Here is a 17,832-nt window from a genome sequence, read left to right as displayed (position 1 = left end):
ATAAACCCTTGAAAATAAGATTCATGTTTTTTATAAAAGGTACCATAACATAATTTGTTTCACATAATAACAGGATTTGAACCATTTCAAGTTTTCCCAATTAACAATGCAAATCTTCTTGCTTGGGTTGACAAAAAGTCTTCTTTTCTTATTTATGAAGGAAAATGCAAAGGTAAAAGAAGTTGAAATGAAAAAAAAATATAATAATTCAAGTAAATAGATAATTTTGTAAATGAAATTTGACAGCATAATTCAAAACTCATTGCGAAGAAATGAAAAGGTTAAGAGGAAATCTGCTGATTAGCAAGAAGTCTGATCATCGAATTTCTCATTTCTGTCATTTTGGCGCAAGCCTTTTTTTGAAACCCCTACAAAAACATTCCGTGTTCACTCAAGCATGGACAAAATTTATTTTTTTAAATGGCATTTCAAAGATAAGGTTTCAGAGCATCTATTAACATCAAAATATAGATATCATAATTTGAAACAAAATTTTTATAGACTTTTCAAAACTGTCCCGTTTTTTTATACGCACTGTAGAGCTGTTGCTCAACTCCCAACTTCAGTAAACACATATTTGCTAGAGCTCTACATTGTACGGTATACATGTAAATGAATGCTGTCAATTCATCTTATGTCGAATAACCTACTGGTTCTTACCTCCTTTAAATGTCAGCATAGATGTACAGTGTATTTTTATATATGCCTTGCTATTAAAAGAAATAGGTGTGATATGACCTATATAAATGAAGAAATCTCTATAGTTCTGATTGATTCTGAATTCTGATAGCTTCATTTGACTTTCAAGACTTGAAATTTGAGCGTTGAAATTGAGATGATGTGTCATTCATATGGATTTGGAGTGGATGTTATGGGGAAGTATATATCTCTAAAGCAGGAAATACATTTACCTTGTTGCTCTTTGATTGGTCTGACACAATAATCCATTGTCTTCATTCTCTTTTACATGTAATTGAAAAAAATAATGGACTTGAGAATATCCAAATAACAATCAAAACAATCTGTATCATTTCCTTATAGCCCATTGCATCTTTATCATTACTGCATTGTTACTTTTTATATACATACAGCAAAACAATTCAAGCAGAATTTTAAACACTGAACAAAATTGCAATAAATGATTATCTTTGAAATCTTTCTTGGACAATCAGAGCTCTGCATTATTTAGACAAGATACATATTTATGTTATATGAAACGGTTTGCCAACACCATACATGTTGATATGTTGGTTTAAAACAATGAAAGTTAAAAGCCAAAATGAAATAGATCTATCACAGTCAAATGACTCCACAAATGAATGAACGAATGATTCAAATCCATTAATTAATCATTGAATAATACCTGAAATTTCACCTTTGAATTAATTAACCACTCCAGCCAATCGATTTACTACTGAATGAATTGATTAATTAATTAATTAATTAATCAATTAATAAAGTCATCAATCAAACAGTCAATTAGTAAACAAATCAATTAGCCTGTTTGTCAGTCAATGAATGAATGATTATTAAAATCAACTTTGAAGTGAAATCAAATAAAATCAATTTTTAAAGCATTCAGTAATCAAATAGAGTCTCCTTCTCTGACTATAATATTGAGCTGCATGTAGGAGGTCACTTCATATCATCCAGCGCTCATGACCGACAGTAGCCCTCGTGGGAGATGATGATATTTCTTGGGTGATATAACCAGAGATAGTGGGAGGGAAGCGGATCATTCAGCGTTCCCTCCTTAATGAGAAAATAGCATTCGAGTGCAACACCAAAAGCCTATTGGAGCGTTGTAACAGACATATGGGCATCACCTGTACATGTTATTTAAGCTTCTTCTTCTTTTTTTTTTTTACTTCTAACTATACATATAATGATCAAGTTGAAAGAAAATCCTACTGTTGAAAGAGGTACAGGCTTTAAAGGACAAGTCCACCCCAACAAAATGTTGATTTAAATAAAAGGAGAAAAATACAATGAGCATAACACTGAAAATTTCATCAAAATCGGATGTAAAATCGTTAGGACATTTTGACATTTTGCTAAATTTCAATAAACAGTAACATGCACATTCTGGTCAGTATGCAAATGAGGGGACTGATGACATCACCCACTCACTATTTCTTTTGTATTTTATGAAATATTCTAATTTTCTCATTGTCCTGTGAAACAACAATTTATTTCTCCCTGAGCATGTGGTATATGTGGTATTACCATTGTTTTAATGGTTCAGTCAAGTTGGTCCTTATTATCATATTGCAAAAATTTAAATATAGTAATAATGCAAAGTTGCAAACAATAAAAAGCAAAAGAAATAGTGAGTGAAGGACATTATCGACCCTCTAATTTGCATGTCACTGAGTTGTGCATATATTTTTGTGAAAACTATTAAAGCGAAACTAAATGTCATAACTTTCTTATTTCAAATCCAATTTTAGTGAAATTTTTATTTTGCTTGATTTTTCTCTATTGATTCAAATCAAAATTTTCTGGGGTGGACTTGACCTTTAAAAACGTAATTAGTTAACTATATGAATACAATAGAGAATTGAATTATAATAGAAGTCGCATTTAAAATGACTTATGAAGAATCGTTTTTGACTTGCTCAAGGTTGACTTCTAAATTCAAATATGTGACAAGCTACCCCAAAGCCAACAAAAAGTCACCATTTTAGGTTCTATGTAAATAGCCAAAACAATAATGTAGAGCGTAGTGGCCCATTGGATAAGTCTTCTGACTTTGAAACAGAGGGTCGTGGGTTCAAATCCCAGCCATGGCATAATTTCCTTCAGCAAGAAATTTATCCACATTGTGCTGCACTTGTCTTAACCCAGGTGAGGTGAATGGGTACCCGGCAGGATTAATTCTTTGAATGCAGGAGCGCTGAAAGGCAGCTCGAGCTAAAGCCGGGGTAATAATAATAATAACAACGCGTCTCGGAATAGAATATTTCTAGATAGATGGTGCTATATAAATGCCTATCATTATTATTATTATTATTATTATTATAATTTGGTCTTCAAAAAAAAATTCTTCCTCACACTGTCAACATTTGAAGTTGTTAAGTTGAATAAAAGACAAGATAAAAAAGTTTCTTTCACACCCTTTTTGGGGTCTGCTCAAAAGCAAGTTGAGATCACACAGTATGCACATCTCATGCTTGAGAGAACCCCAAACTCGTCTTTAAATTATTTTTAAAACTCTCAAATTTTTGCATTCAATCAAACACGTTTGTGGGTTGTTGATCAATTTTAACGAGTGACATATCATTTGAAAGCTTAGGACAGCAATAGAATATACCTTTTCAAACTTGTCCAGGTCTTGCACATCGTTTGATACCAAATTTGTGATGCCCGGGGTCACGCTTCCGAAATTATGAAACATTTTGTAAGTGCATGTCGGACCAATAATTGCTTAAAAAACGTGATTCCATGTACAAAGCAAAGGCAAATGGTGTTTTCCACCAAAAATCTAGTAATATTTTTTTTACTTCTGCTGATTTATTATAGATCGATTTTATACCAATTATAATAATCACAAAAGGGTCCCTGACAAAGATCAATGAAAAAGCTACAAAAGCTTGAAAGAACAAAGAAATGCACAAGAAATTCACCAAGCAATAATATACATAGGGAATTTAATTGTTTTGGCATTATTTTCATATTTGTTAGATTTGCAAAAATTAATATTCCCCCCCACATTCATCTGTCTACTAGCTATTTTAACTAAAAGTCAAAGGCAGTAACATACACATAAAGGCAAACATGTAATATCTATTTCATAATTAATTAATTATAATATATAAGAATTTGATAAAAAAAAAAACTATACTGTAAAGTCTTGTAGTTTACATCAGGCTTTGATATGAGAGTGCAAATTTTTGTGCAGATCACACAATGTGCAGCCAAGATCTAGAAGGAGGGGAGAGTCGATTTGACTCCCCCTCCGTTAAAGCCTGGTCTGAAACAACCCAGTTTGAACTAAGGGTTAAGTACATGTATGAGTTTTATGTTGGACTTAAAATCTTTATGAGCCATCTCCCTGAATTCTTTTCTCTCACTGTGTCTCCCTGGCAGTATCTCCATTCTCAAGCCATTGTGCACAGAGACCTCAAGCCAGAGAACCTGCTGTACGAGAACATGAGCGATGAGTCACCCCTTAAACTGGCTGACTTTGGCCTTTCAAAAATCATGGACCAGGATGTTTTCATGAAGACCGTGTGTGGAACGCCTGGATACTGCGGTATGTGAACAATTTTTCCCCCCATTATGATTGTAATCTGAATTTAATTTACTACATACTCACAGACAGGTGAAAAGTATTAACTTGTTGACTTTGGGACAGAGGGGAATGTTTCATAGAGGTGTGCTTGGAATTATGCAGGTCCTTACGGGGCAGCCTCGCCTGATGTTTTACCCAGTTTATGCCAACAAACTGCAAGCCGTTTTATTGTCTATAAATCTTTAAATACTTTATAATTATATCAAATATTCCATTTATTATAGAAAAAAAATCAAATTATTGATTTCAAGAAATAGGAATCAGTGCGTCCCAGAAAAAAGGAAGCTGGGCTTCCCGTCTTTTTTTTCAAAGGCAAATGAATCATGATATTTCATTGACATTATCGTACAATTCAGTTTATCCCTCTACATGTATATTTTGATACCTAATATGAGACGAACACTTTTTTAATGCCCGAATCAGGTTGCGCTGAAAAGGTTGGACAAGATTGGTTCGTGATGCAACGGCCATGCTTATTTGACGGTTGGCTCATAAAAAATTCTTTTGTATTCTTTGTAAAGTTTCTCTCACTGATCCCTGAACTGAAAGTGGATCCAGATTCACACGTGAGCTTCTGCGCAAATCGTTCCTGAACTTCCTGATATGCCTCAATATTTATTGTTTGTAATCTACCGTGCGTGAAGGATTTGCTAAGCTGTTGGTCTCAAATTAAAGATGAGATTCCACTCTTACCATAAGTATCAAATTCAGAGTAAAAACGTAATTTAAAAATAAATTGTGAAATCTGTCTCTGCAAACAGGTTTCTTTTTTTGTGGGACGCTTTGTATTATATCATAGTATATTATCATTGTTTCATTTTTTATACTGAAAGTTTTTCACAAGTGATTTTGTGTTTATCTCGACAGCACCAGAGGTTCTACATGGGAAGGCGTACCACATGGGAGTGGATATGTGGAGTATAGGAGTAATTACTTACATCCTTCTCTGTGGATTCGAACCATTCTATGACGAAAAAGGAGACAAACATATCTACAAAAAGATACTGAAGGCTGACTATGCCTTCATCTCACCGTGGTGGGACGATATCTCCACCAGCGCCAAGGTATAATCATTTTTTATCGCAATGTTACCTGGTAAAACTATGTAGATTACTATTTTGTGATTGGTCACAGTGCCATCACATGACTAGGGCTGTAAGGGTGTCAATGGTGGTTGGGCAATATCTCCAGTAGACCAGTTCGGAGTTACATCATTGGCAATTTTGGTCAAATAAACTTTCATTTCTTTCATTGTGAGAGGCAGATTTCAAAGCAAGATATTATGTAAGCATGCCTTACATAGCAGGGTGCAGAAATTGTATAGAACAGGTGACTAGAATAGCACACCAATTAACACTCGAAGGTATTTGTTGCATTTCTGCTTTGAATGCATTACCGTGCTGCTATAACACTGTACTTGGCCAACTGTGAAATACCACTCGCTAGTGAATGCATTGATGTCTCTTGAGGATCTAATGAAAAACACAATTCAAAAGAATATCTGAATAATTAATACATCAAATTGGTGCTTATCTCATTAAATATTAAACCACCATGTCACTTTTGGACAAATGGCCTCCTTCTGATCATGCACAGAATTGAACTCCGAACTGGCTTGTAGTGCAAGGGTGTGGTGATGATAATTAGAAAATTTATAAAGGATTGTTGAATTGATAAAACTATGTACATACTATTTCATGATTGTCATATACTATTGTTTCTTGTGAGGGTCTGATGAAATTAAAGATATTTTTTTTTGCAGTCAACACAGTAAACACTGATTTCACGAGAAAGTCTGTAAAACCAGGGTTAATTGTCACCATATATACTCCTAGATCTAGATCAGGGCCCCGTCTTACGAAGAGTTGCGATTGAGCCAATCAATTGCAACTATGGACGGCCAGCAACGTCAACTTGTATTATGCATGTTTGTTCAAAATATTTTCTAGCTATGATGTATATTCATGCATTAATTTGTTTTCTTATAAATTCACTGTGCTTCTCTTTGTTTACAAAGGACATTGTGCAAATTTCCCGTAGAAAAATTTATGACACTGATGGATTTCCATAGAGATGCGATTGATCCAATCAATCGCAACTTTTTGTAAGACCGTCCCTAGGTAAACTGAACTTTATAAAATCTTGAAATAAGATCATAGGACAATGTTTTGTTATTGCTTGGAAAAAGACCCAACATTTGTGTGAAATGTCATGCTTATTATTATGCTTATTTTTCAGCAATTACACAATATCTTCCAGAATCTTCTGGCACATATTTTTTATTCATATTTACACATGCTTGGGTGGCCATTTTATTGGATTCATTAAACTTTTTGAAATTGTTTCCACAATATTGTGTGATATTAATAAATAGTGGCTACTTGTCAGGGTGCTACATAACTTTTAAGAAGCTCTTGCCCTGTCAGGCAAGTAGATTTTTAAATAGTTGGAATATACTTGCCCGAAAATTAATTTCACTTGCCCGAAAAAATTCTTGAAAAAAAAGTTTTACCTCTTCAAAAGAAAATATTGCGGTTTTATAAAACCATTGACCTTTTTTCCCCTCTCTTTTGACATGAACTGATGTACCTTGTTCTTGCTTTTCTTTTTACAAAGTGATTTTTATCTTGCCCACTATGACCAAATTCATGGTCGATATATCATATCAACCTTAATTTTGGTAATTCTACAAAAATCGGTAAGAATTTTGCTTGCCCAATTCGGGCAAGTAGTTTTGATCTTTACTTCAAAACACTTGCCTGACTTTAACTTTTACTTGCCCCGGGCAATCGGGCAAGTGCTTATGTAGCACCCTGCTTGTTTGGTAATACGATTCAGTAATCACTGCCATGCACATATTGTTTCCTTTCTATCAGGATTTCATCAGAAGACTGCTGGTGACAGATCCAGAGAAAAGACTAACGGCAAAACAAGCACTACAGCACCCATGGGTACGGGCAGAGAACAGCGCAGCAAGTACCAAGAACATACCGTGCGCAACCATAGAGAACATCAAGGAATTCAATGCCAAGAGAAAATTGAAGGTATGGCAAGCTGGGAAGGATAAAGGTGATTGATGGTGTTACCAGCAGTAGAGATGATGATCTTTTAGTGGTGATGGTGTTGGTTTTGGTAGTGGTGTTTGATGTGGCTGTTTTGGTAAGGGTGAAAAGAGGTGTTGGCAAGGTTGATAATGGTATTGGTTTTGATGGTGGTGGTATTGGTGGGGTTCATTGTGATATTGGTGGGGTTGATAGGAGTATTGGCACTGGTGGTGGGCTGGATAGTGGTCTTAGTGTTGGTGATGGTGGTTTTTGTGGACTTGATAGTGGTATTGGTGATGGTGGTGGTTTTGATAGCGGGTACTGGTGTTGGTGGTGGTAGTTTTGGTGGTTTGATAGTGGTATTGGTGGTGGTGGTTTTGGTGAGGTTGATAGTGGTATTGGTGTTGGTTTTTTTTTTTTTGGGGGGGGGTTGATAATGGTGTTGGTGGTGGTGGTTTTGGTGATGTTGATAGTGGTATTGGTGGTGGTTTTGGTGAGGTTGATAGTGGTATTGGTTTTGGTGGGGTTGATAATGGTATTGGTGTTAGTGGTGGTTTTGGTTTTGGTGAGGTTGATAGTGGTATTGGTAGTGGTGGTTTTGGTGAGGTTGATAGTGATATTGGTGTTGGTTTTGGTGGGGTTGATAATGGTATTGGTGTTAGTGGTGGTAGTTTTGGTTTTGGTGATGTTGATAGTGGTGTTTGTGTTGGTGGTGGTTTTGGTGGGTTTGACAGTGGTATTGGTGTTAGTGGTCGTTTGGCGTGGAATATACATGTAGGGTGATATGATGATGCCAAGTTCCGAAAGTATGGATGCTTGTTAGAAGACTGAAGTAGTGGTCAAATTCTGGTGGTATTACTCAATCAATGTCTGATAGAAACAGCCTCTAATTGAATTCTCAAACATCTTGACCACTGCAAAAGTGCACATTCTTTAAAAAAATATACATTTCAGCTCAATTTTCACATGTTGTTTTGAAAACATGTCTTTTAGATAAAAAAAATACATGCACTATTATTTTGAAAGGATAAGTACATGTACATGTAGCTATAATGAAGATATGATAATAAATGCCACCATGGTCAACCCCATTTCAACGTTTGATTTGACATTTAGAATTTGACCTACTTTACCCCAGCTGAGTACGATTGCAGCGGGCGGAATAAATTGTGACTGTAATGATGTATGTCAAGATCATTTTCATGGCCACTCGTGAAATGAAAAGGGAAGGCAATAGATTTCATGCAGCGAAACCAGGCAGGCTGTAATTTTAATAGAGGGTGTATGTTTTAATAGTGAGAAGGAAGACATACATGTAGACAAGGGAGTGATAATGAGTAAGAAGAACTGAAGGGAAGGGGGCTTTGTGTATATGTGTGTGTGTGTGTGTGAGAGAGAGAGAAGGATAAATAGAGAGATGACAATTCATTATAATGTCCCCTGTTTGTATTGTAAATTGGTACTGATGTGAGAGTAAAATAATTGCCCTTACTGCTTCATTAGACCACATTCCTATTAAACAAGTCCTATATAGATAATGAAGAGATGTTGTTATGGGTTGATCAAGGGTATATCAAAAGATATGCAATCAGTTGAGAGTTAATTTTAGTTCCCCAAAGTAATCATGAGCCTTCCTTTATCACAAGAGTTTGCAAATACTTATTGGTCTGTTTTTTTATAAAAGAATACAGATCTGATTTGTTGTAACAAGATGGTTACAATTGAAATTAGCATTCCTGATTGCAAATAGTTTCTTGCAAGTTTGATACATCGTATGATGAAATCTAAACTGCATTATCTACCTATCTTCTGTCAGTATTAGAAATAAATGTACACATACATGTATGTGATGATGAGAGCATACATGTATTCTGGTCATGTACTTAAAGGTCAAGTCCATACCAGAATTTTTTTATTTGAATAAATCAAACGAGCATAATGTTGAAAATTTCATCAAAATCGGATGTAAGATAAGAAAGTTATGATATTTTAAAGTTTCACTTATTTTTCACAAAACAGTGATATGCACAATTCAGTGACATGCAAATGAGACAGTCGATGATGTCCCTCACTCACTATTTCTTTTGTTTTTTATTGTTTGAAATATACAATATTTCATTTTTACAGATTTGACAATAAAGACCAACTTGACTGAACCATTGTAGTATTAAACAATGCTAATTCCACATGTTCAGGAAGGAATTAATTGTTGTTTCACTTGACAATGAGGAGAAAATTAGAATATTTCATATTTCACATAATAAAATACAAAAGAAATAGTGAGTGGATGACATCATCAGTCTCCTCATTTGCATACCAACCAGGATGTACATATAACTGCTTTCTGAAATTAAGCGAAACTTTTAAACGTCATAACTTTTTTATTTTACATCCGATTTTGATGAAATTTTCAGTGTTATGTTTGTTGGATTTTTCTCGTTTGATTCATATCAAATTTTGATGGGGTGTTCTTGTCCTTTAAAGCCAAATTTCTCAAGTATCATGATAATGATATGAAGCTGATATCTTGTCATTCGAAGGCATCTTTGAGCTTTAATACATGTAGATTCACTTCTACTTTAATTGAAATTTTGTTTGTTATTGATAAAACTTATGACAACACAGGGGCTATTTTATTAAGGTGCTTCCAAGTTAAAAATGATTTTATGCATGACCGTAGAAAATGCCCTAGTTGTGCCAAAAATCATGCACAAGGCCTAATAGAATTTCTATGTTGCCCTCATGAGCCCCAAATCAGAAAATTGGCTCGGTTGGTCAGTCATTTTTTAAAATCATGTATTGGAGGACTTATTTATGCAATATGTCACAATGCGAAGTGCCCTTTTTAGAGCCATCAAATACAAATTTGGGTAAATTCTTTGCCAAAATCTGACATTTTCACAAAAAAACTTTGCATTTGTATATTTTGAGTCTGCTAAAGAACCTCTCTCCCCCGCAAAAAAAGAAGGAATAGCGCCTTTTTTTTCATATTACAGCATATTGGATGAGGAAAACGTTCATTTTTTTAAGGCCTCGAGTTGTGCATCAAGTTTTGCATTTGAGGTCATGCATAAAGTCATGCATAAACTCGTGCCTAAGGTTGTGCATGAATTTATTGAACACGATCCTGGTCTGCTATTTGTGTGCCCCCTACATGTATATCACTTACATTTGTATTCTCAGTTTTCTCATACGTTGTGTACACCATCTCTTTTCCTTCCCCCCCCTTGCAGGCTGCAGCCGCAGCGGTAATTGCCATGCAACGTCTAGGAGGTATGGGTGATATTTTCTCTCACTTGGCTGCCGGTGCTGCCGCCGCAGGAAGCTCCGACTCCAACACCATGAAAGGAGCCGTGATGGCAGCCGCAGCAACAGCCTCAGCAGCGGAATAGGAGAGTTCAACCTTCTGTGGGATGGGAGCCCCTTTCCTCGTTTACAGGATTTCTCTTCTGTAAACTGGGACGATGGGTCCAGCCAAATGCACAAGGTTTATTGGGTTTAAGAAAAGCATTGTTAAAGTTACATATAGGCCTGTAAGTGAATCTACGTTAATAAAACAGGCTCATGTCACAAATACTGCCCACTGTACAAAACCTGAACTGTATAGCCAGTTGGTCTATCTATTCAGGCTGAACAACATAATGGTTGAATTGAAGAATGATCTCGAACCGATCTGCACGTCCAGGAGGAAATGGGTCAAATTGACGAATAATCTTGAAGAGAACTATATTTGTGGTCTTTTAGTGATGGATTCAAATTCATTTGCAGGTCCAGTAGGGATCTGGAGTGATTTTAAGTGTACCATTCGTTATGAACCGTTCCCATTATGACCAAAGTTGGTATGCGATAGAGTCAGTGTAACATAATTTTTTGATATATAATCAGGATTCAAACTTTCTCCATTTTGAGATGTAATTTGTACTCAAATATAGACTTTATCTGTATAAAATTTTAAGGTTTAGACCCTTTCTCATAATCCATCCATGAGAAGTTGACTCTTACAAAGCTTACTTATTTTGATTATGATGGGCTCTCTATTCCAAAATATACCGGTACTACATCAATTTCTTGATGAAAATTGAGCTCTAGTTAGCATGCCATTGTTTAAGTAGCACATGTCTTAGAAAAACCCCAAACAGATTAAACCTCATTTGTGATAGTAGTAGTTGGAAATTGCTTTTTAAAATTCCGTAGATACTTGTTTATTAAACTTCGCAATTTTGAAATCATAACTCGTAGTAACATTCGGAACTGAAAAATCCCCCCACCAAATTAAACCTCATTTGTGATAGCAGTAGTTGGAAATTGCTTATTTAAATTCTGTAGATACCTTATTAACCTTTGCCATTTTGAAATCATAACTTTGTAGTAACATCTAGAACTGAGCTCTTCAAATATGTGCCCGTCCATTCCAGTTGTAATGCACAAATTGGTATATGGAATCTAATGGACAAAATAGTCAAACAGACTAATTTAACATTCAACTACATCGCAATGAATATTACAGAGTTATATTGAAGAGTTGAAATGCATGTGTTGTGAGTATAACAGTTACATGTATGGCATTGGATGTAATGAAAAGGCCATGTCTATCTTGCTCATTTTCTCTATGACTGTTCACTGCTTTATGCAAAGTTTAGTTCGTAAAATAGTAAAATAGGGATATAAAGTGATGTAAAACATTAAAACCTGGTAGAGATAGTGCAATTCTTTCACAAACTGGAAATACAATAGGTCTTAGAGAAAGAATAGAGAAAATTAAGTTCCCTCGTCATGCATATTTATGTGTTTTAAACTTCAGGCTGAAAGCGTTTTGTGGTTTAACAATGTAGAGAAATACTACACAATTCAAGAAATTGATTTATCGATTCAAGATCAAACATCTATCACTATTTATTTACATTACCTGTAAATATAATTATTCAAAAACATTCTGCACATGTACATATTTTGCAGGAAATATTTGATTGTTCGTTAGGATAGCATTGTTTTGAGATTTTGTTATTTGGACAATTGGAGGTGAGTCTCTCTATAGTGAGGACCATGTCTGGATTGTGTTTTGGGTAACCTCAAGTTATCTTGCTTTATGAAGAGAGAAGATCATTCGATTGTGCTTTTATTGATATACCAAAAAGAGAAAAGTTTGATTTTGTTAATGACACTTCAAGTAGTTTTGATTATTTTGCACGGTGGGAGAAATCTTTAAGAATTTTAGTGAAACTTGTGAAATTATCATCAAACATGATTTTTTTTATATCTATTGGGACCAATGCTGTGTTAGGCACCTTAATAGAGATCATGTCTATGGCTTTGTTGCTCGTGGGATTTAACAGTGCTTTTCCCCGTCTTAAAAAGACTTACGATTGATCCAATCAATCTCAAGTATATGCAAATCCATCAACATCATTTTTTTCCCCAGGAAATTTGCCCAATGTCCTTTGTCAACATGGAGAAGCACACTGAATTTTCAAGAAAACTATGAATGTATGAATAGACATCATTTCTAGAAAATGTTATTAACAAATATGAATTTTCGATGTTGACTTTGCTGGCTTTCAATAGTAAGGGTTGATTGGATCAATCGCAAGTCTTTGTAAGACGGGGGCCCTGATCTTCCCGTTGGTGAAGATATATAAAGATTAGAAATGGAAAGATGTTCAGCGGGATTCCCCAGTTGTTTACGTGACTCAGACTTTTGTTAAGGTGTCTTTTATTTCATATTATTTTGGCACACATTCTGATTAAAGGACGCACACTGAAACTTCCCAAGACGGATGCGCTCTTTTTGGACATTGTGTTTAATCATATTTTCCATTTTCTCTTCTTAATTCTTTTTAGTAAATTTGCATCAGAGGGGTTTATTGTAAATTCAATTCAATCAATATAATGTTATTTTATATATTGCTGTAATTGAAGGATATCATGGAAAAGATGGCTGTTTTTCACTTTGTTTTTATGAAGAGTCTTGAATTGGTTGAGAGACCCAGAGAATAAAGCTCAACCGTGACACAACCAGTCTCCATCCAATATTTTGGGAAAAATTGCAATATTTCAAATATGAATGTTCAAACAAGGAAAATATAAATGTTACTTGATGCTTCTCAATATACGCACTTAATTATGTGTGCTCAATGCAGAAAAATCTGCCTACACATTGGTTTGAAACATGGACCTATTACAATAGGTCCATGGTTTGAAACCACAGATTTAAAACCACGTTCGTCCATTCAGGCTGTTATTTTCTATGTAAGAATCTTCATGTGAAATAATATGATACAGTTTTAAAAATCGTTTTTGACTGGTCATGTAATAATAATTGGCCATTTGGCCATTATACTCATTAGAAAAAAAAAATAATTGCTACCTTTTCCTTTTAAAGTTGTGTCATGACAAGGTCTATCTCTTCTCCAACCATGCACTTTTTAGTCACCCACAGTTTTAGAATTAATGATCTATACTATAAGTATTCCTGGAGTATTTTGTTTTTTTGGGAAAAAACATGGATATCCAGTAGCCTTCAGTCTAATGTTCAATATTATTTTTCTCTACATTTTGTACTTTGTGTGTTTCATTCCCTTTTACCAACCCAAAGGTTTTGTGCATTCCATAATATCCTTGTGTGTTTTCAATATATATTTCATTTTGGGGTTTTCAGGTTATGCTTTTTAATATCATATTTCTGAATGTTGCTTGTTTGTATAAGAGGTCAAAGCTGCATAGAAAAGGCTCCTTTTCTGTTGAAGTTATTGTGTTGAAGAACCTAATGTACATTTATTGGTCAGAGTACTGCTTTAGACATGTCTCTGTCATCATCCAACAAGACCCTCCTATTTATTGTATGTGTTTTGTATGCAACTTCTGCATTCATAATTTTACAAAGAACTCAAAATAATATTCCTTATTTTTACTGAAAGGAAAAACCTGTTATGCATGTTCTTTTTTTCTATGAATAATTTTGATTACAGGCTCGCTTTACTTTACTTTTTATCGGACTGCGGGACAGGCGTGATTCCGTTTATTCATAAATCGTTTTTTGGTTTAAAGCACTTGTCTGGGTACACTGCAAGTAAATTTGCTTGAAGTAAGGAAGGAATCTCCCCTTCAAAACAAACAACAGCATCTTCAAAGAATACATTCTTTGAGGGGATTAATTTTAACTCGGGGAAATTAAGAGCATAGTTTCGAAAAATTACAAGTTATGTTTAATTCTTGTCATTTATTATGTAACCATGACAAGGTAGAATCATATCACAATTTTCTTATTTTACCCACTCTCTAGATTTAACGTTCTATTGGATATTTTATGCTTCATGTGCATATTTAAAACTTATTTCAGGGTTTATTTTACATCATTATCGTAGAAAAAGTGTCCCTGAATATTTCAAGTATTACTCATAATAACTTAATATTACTTTTGTTATTTCAGGGAAGAATAAAAGAAAATTCATTGTTTTTCTTGTGTTCTTAAAACTAGTTCTTACATACTTTAGAGCAAAAACAGAAAATGGCATCTCTAAATTCAATAAAAGTAGGGGACTTTTAAAGTTTAAGGCGATATAAAATGTGTAGTTAGAAGGCTGAAAAAAGGTTTGTCTTTTATATATTTATCTTTTAAACTTGAATATTCAGTTTATAGCAAAATGTTTTGCATACTACTTGAGCTTTGTATTTTTAAATCCCATCATTAATTAGCTTCAAATTGGCAAACTGTACTACATACTAAATACTCACTTTGAACAATTCTGGCACCTGAAAGGTGCAATTCACTTTTGAATTATGCAAATATTAAATTTTACTTACACTTGTATTTTTTAAACAGGACGATTCTCTAAAATGCTTTTCAATTTAGTGAAAATCACCTTTATGCAAATGTACACTTCTTAAAGGTTTATCCTATTTTATCTTGTATTATGAAAAAAATATATATCATGAGTATTATGGAACAATTTTATCTTAAACCACTTGTATATCGTCATTAAACAATTGAATTACATGTATTTATATTTTTTGATAATTTTTCAGTACTACATGTATTTGTATCTGTATTATCAAATTAAAATAGCATCTTGGTGCAAATTAACATAGATATTTATTGGGGGTAAAAATTAATGCACGTACAAGATTCAAAGAAAAGTAAAATTATTGCACAGTATTGGAGTAATTTATGTTTTGTGTTGAAAATATAAATGTATAAGTAAAGTTAGAGTTGATTCATTTTCTCTAATACGTGTGCTTTCCTTTATTTTCTATTGGAAGTCTGAGTTTAATAATAAAAGGGAATCCAACCTTGGCCATAAAATGATGTGTGAGAGAGGGAAAAAATAAGTTAAACAAAATGGTGAAAGTTTTAAAGAAATCAGATAAGCGATAAAAAAGTTATGGCTGTTTTGAAATTGAGATCCCTAAGGCTTTGTCAATTTCAAATTGGCAACAGGGTATGTAAATCATTAGAAGTGGTTGGGACAGCTTTTGGATAGGCCATGTACTTAAATTAGGGATATGTAGTTCTTGCATAAGCACCTCTTGAAAGAAAAAAAATAATGATAATTTGAAGTTAAACTTTTGCCTTACATCAGAATGACATCACCAATTTTTACAACTTTTTAAATTCTTAACTTTTTTTTTGTCTGATATTGTTCAAACTTTCTACTTGACTGTCTTCTTTCCCTCTAATAGGACCTTTTTTATTTGGGTTGGATTCCCCATTAAAGATTAGATCTTTCATTAAATGAAAGTCAATTATGATTAACCCTTGATGATAAATATGTTAATTAACATTAATTATTTAATATTATGAAGTGCTTTTGCACCTAGATTTTTCAAAAAGTATTTTATAGGTATCCTGCTATTAGAAGCGTGAGTCACCATTTACATACATTCAGTAATTCAGTGATAGTGTGAACAATTTGTGTGAAAACGTAACAAATCTAGGTCCAAATTAAAACAGCTTGAATAAAAAGGAACTTTGTGGTTTCTCCTATAAAGCTAAACCTTAGTACTCCTTTGTCATCACAATTAAATAGTTTGTTTAATAGAACCAGATTCAATGCCAAGGAAAGAATACTTAACAATTTGAAATACAAATTGGATTAATATGTGTAAATGTAATACATCCACTTGTAGTATTAATATCTGATGTGTTTACATGAAAATAATAATAATGAAGTCGATGCTCATTTCTCTTCAGACCTATGCCTCTTTATCTTGCAACAATATCCAGGGGAGTGGGGGGGGGGGGGGGGTATCACTTTGCATTCAGTACAGAATGCTTGATATTTTGTCATTGTGTATATTCAATTCAATTCAATTCAATTCATTTATTTGACATCCTTTAAAAACATATGTACAAGTATACAACAACAAAGGAGTACAATAATTTAAATCACAGTATAAGCGATAAAAAATTGTCAAAATATAAAAGAAATGAAAATAAAATGTAGCGGATGTAGGAAGTCTGATTCTGATTCATTATCTTAAAGGGATATTGATTAGATGATGGGATTAATATTGGATTAGCAAAAACTGATTATATAGTTAATCTAGGAAGAACAGTACTTTAAAATGATAGTATTACAATATTTATCCCTTTATAAGAGTATTTTTATGGTAGATCCTTAATCATTGTACACTACCATATATGAGTATGAATCAGTTGGTTGTTTGCTCTGTGTTAAAATATGTAAAAACACCCTGCAATTCCAAGACAAGTTTTTCACATTTGAAGTTTGATGTTTTATTCCCCCTCCCCAACTCGAACATATAATTTTTGTGATATTTTCCATTTCCAATTATTTTTCTGATGATCAAACTGCTTTTTTGTTAAAAGGAATCCAAGATAAGCTGTGTTTTCATCTTTGTTTTATTGCTGTGATTACAAGTACCTCTTCCATATTTATGCACACTTAAAAAAAAAGAAAAAGGTTGGCTGAGCAAAATGCATCTTTTTTTCTTGATTTATATATATTCTTTCACTCATTATGCATACAATGTAAGAAATAACATTTAATTCGCTTTTACAAATGCATTTTGCATTAACTATGACTATTTTTTGGGAATTAAGTGTATTTTTTCTGTATGGTATGATTGTCGTTATCACAATTTTATTACAGGACTTGTAATTCTGTATATTGTCCTTGTAATTGTATGGAGGGATTCCTGCTATATTAATGTATATATAAATGTGAGTAGGCACTTTTACAGCACTGAACGTTTTTAGAATTCTTATACAAAAAACTTATACAAATGATGTAAATATACAAGTCCAGAATCACGTCTTATTGTGTGTGCGTCTACATTATCCAGATGAGTTTATGGTTGATATAATTAGAAGGTCTAATAAAGAGGTACACATTCAATATCAAAATCATTCTTGGGTATGTTGTGTTCATTTGTCTGATTGTTTGAGGTAGCACTGCGTTTTCATGTATTTGAATGATATCAAGACGACTGCAAGTGCTTATAATAATGATGATAATCATAATGATAATAATAATG

At 33.6% G+C, this 17,832-nt stretch overlaps 1 protein-coding gene across 1 annotated transcript in view; it reads left to right on the top strand.

Annotated features, from left to right (window-relative positions):
• The window catches only part of LOC129262359 (calcium/calmodulin-dependent protein kinase type IV-like), a 57,770-nt gene extending 40,069 nt beyond the window's left edge, over positions 1-17,701 (top strand). Inside the window, exons 5-8 of the mRNA XM_064099897.1 lie at positions 4,090-4,255; positions 5,162-5,358; positions 7,171-7,338; positions 10,572-17,701. Coding sequence (XP_063955967.1) covers positions 4,090-4,255; positions 5,162-5,358; positions 7,171-7,338; positions 10,572-10,730 — 690 coding nt within the window. The 3' untranslated portion in view covers positions 10,731-17,701. The remainder of the gene's footprint in view (positions 1-4,089; positions 4,256-5,161; positions 5,359-7,170; positions 7,339-10,571) is intronic.
• Positions 17,702-17,832: the final 131 nt, after the last annotated feature.

Source organism: Lytechinus pictus, chromosome 5, assembly GCF_037042905.1.
Source record: "Lytechinus pictus isolate F3 Inbred chromosome 5, Lp3.0, whole genome shotgun sequence".
NCBI classification, from domain to species: domain Eukaryota; kingdom Metazoa; phylum Echinodermata; class Echinoidea; order Temnopleuroida; family Toxopneustidae; genus Lytechinus; species Lytechinus pictus.
This window is presented reverse-complemented; position numbering and strand designations above follow the sequence as displayed.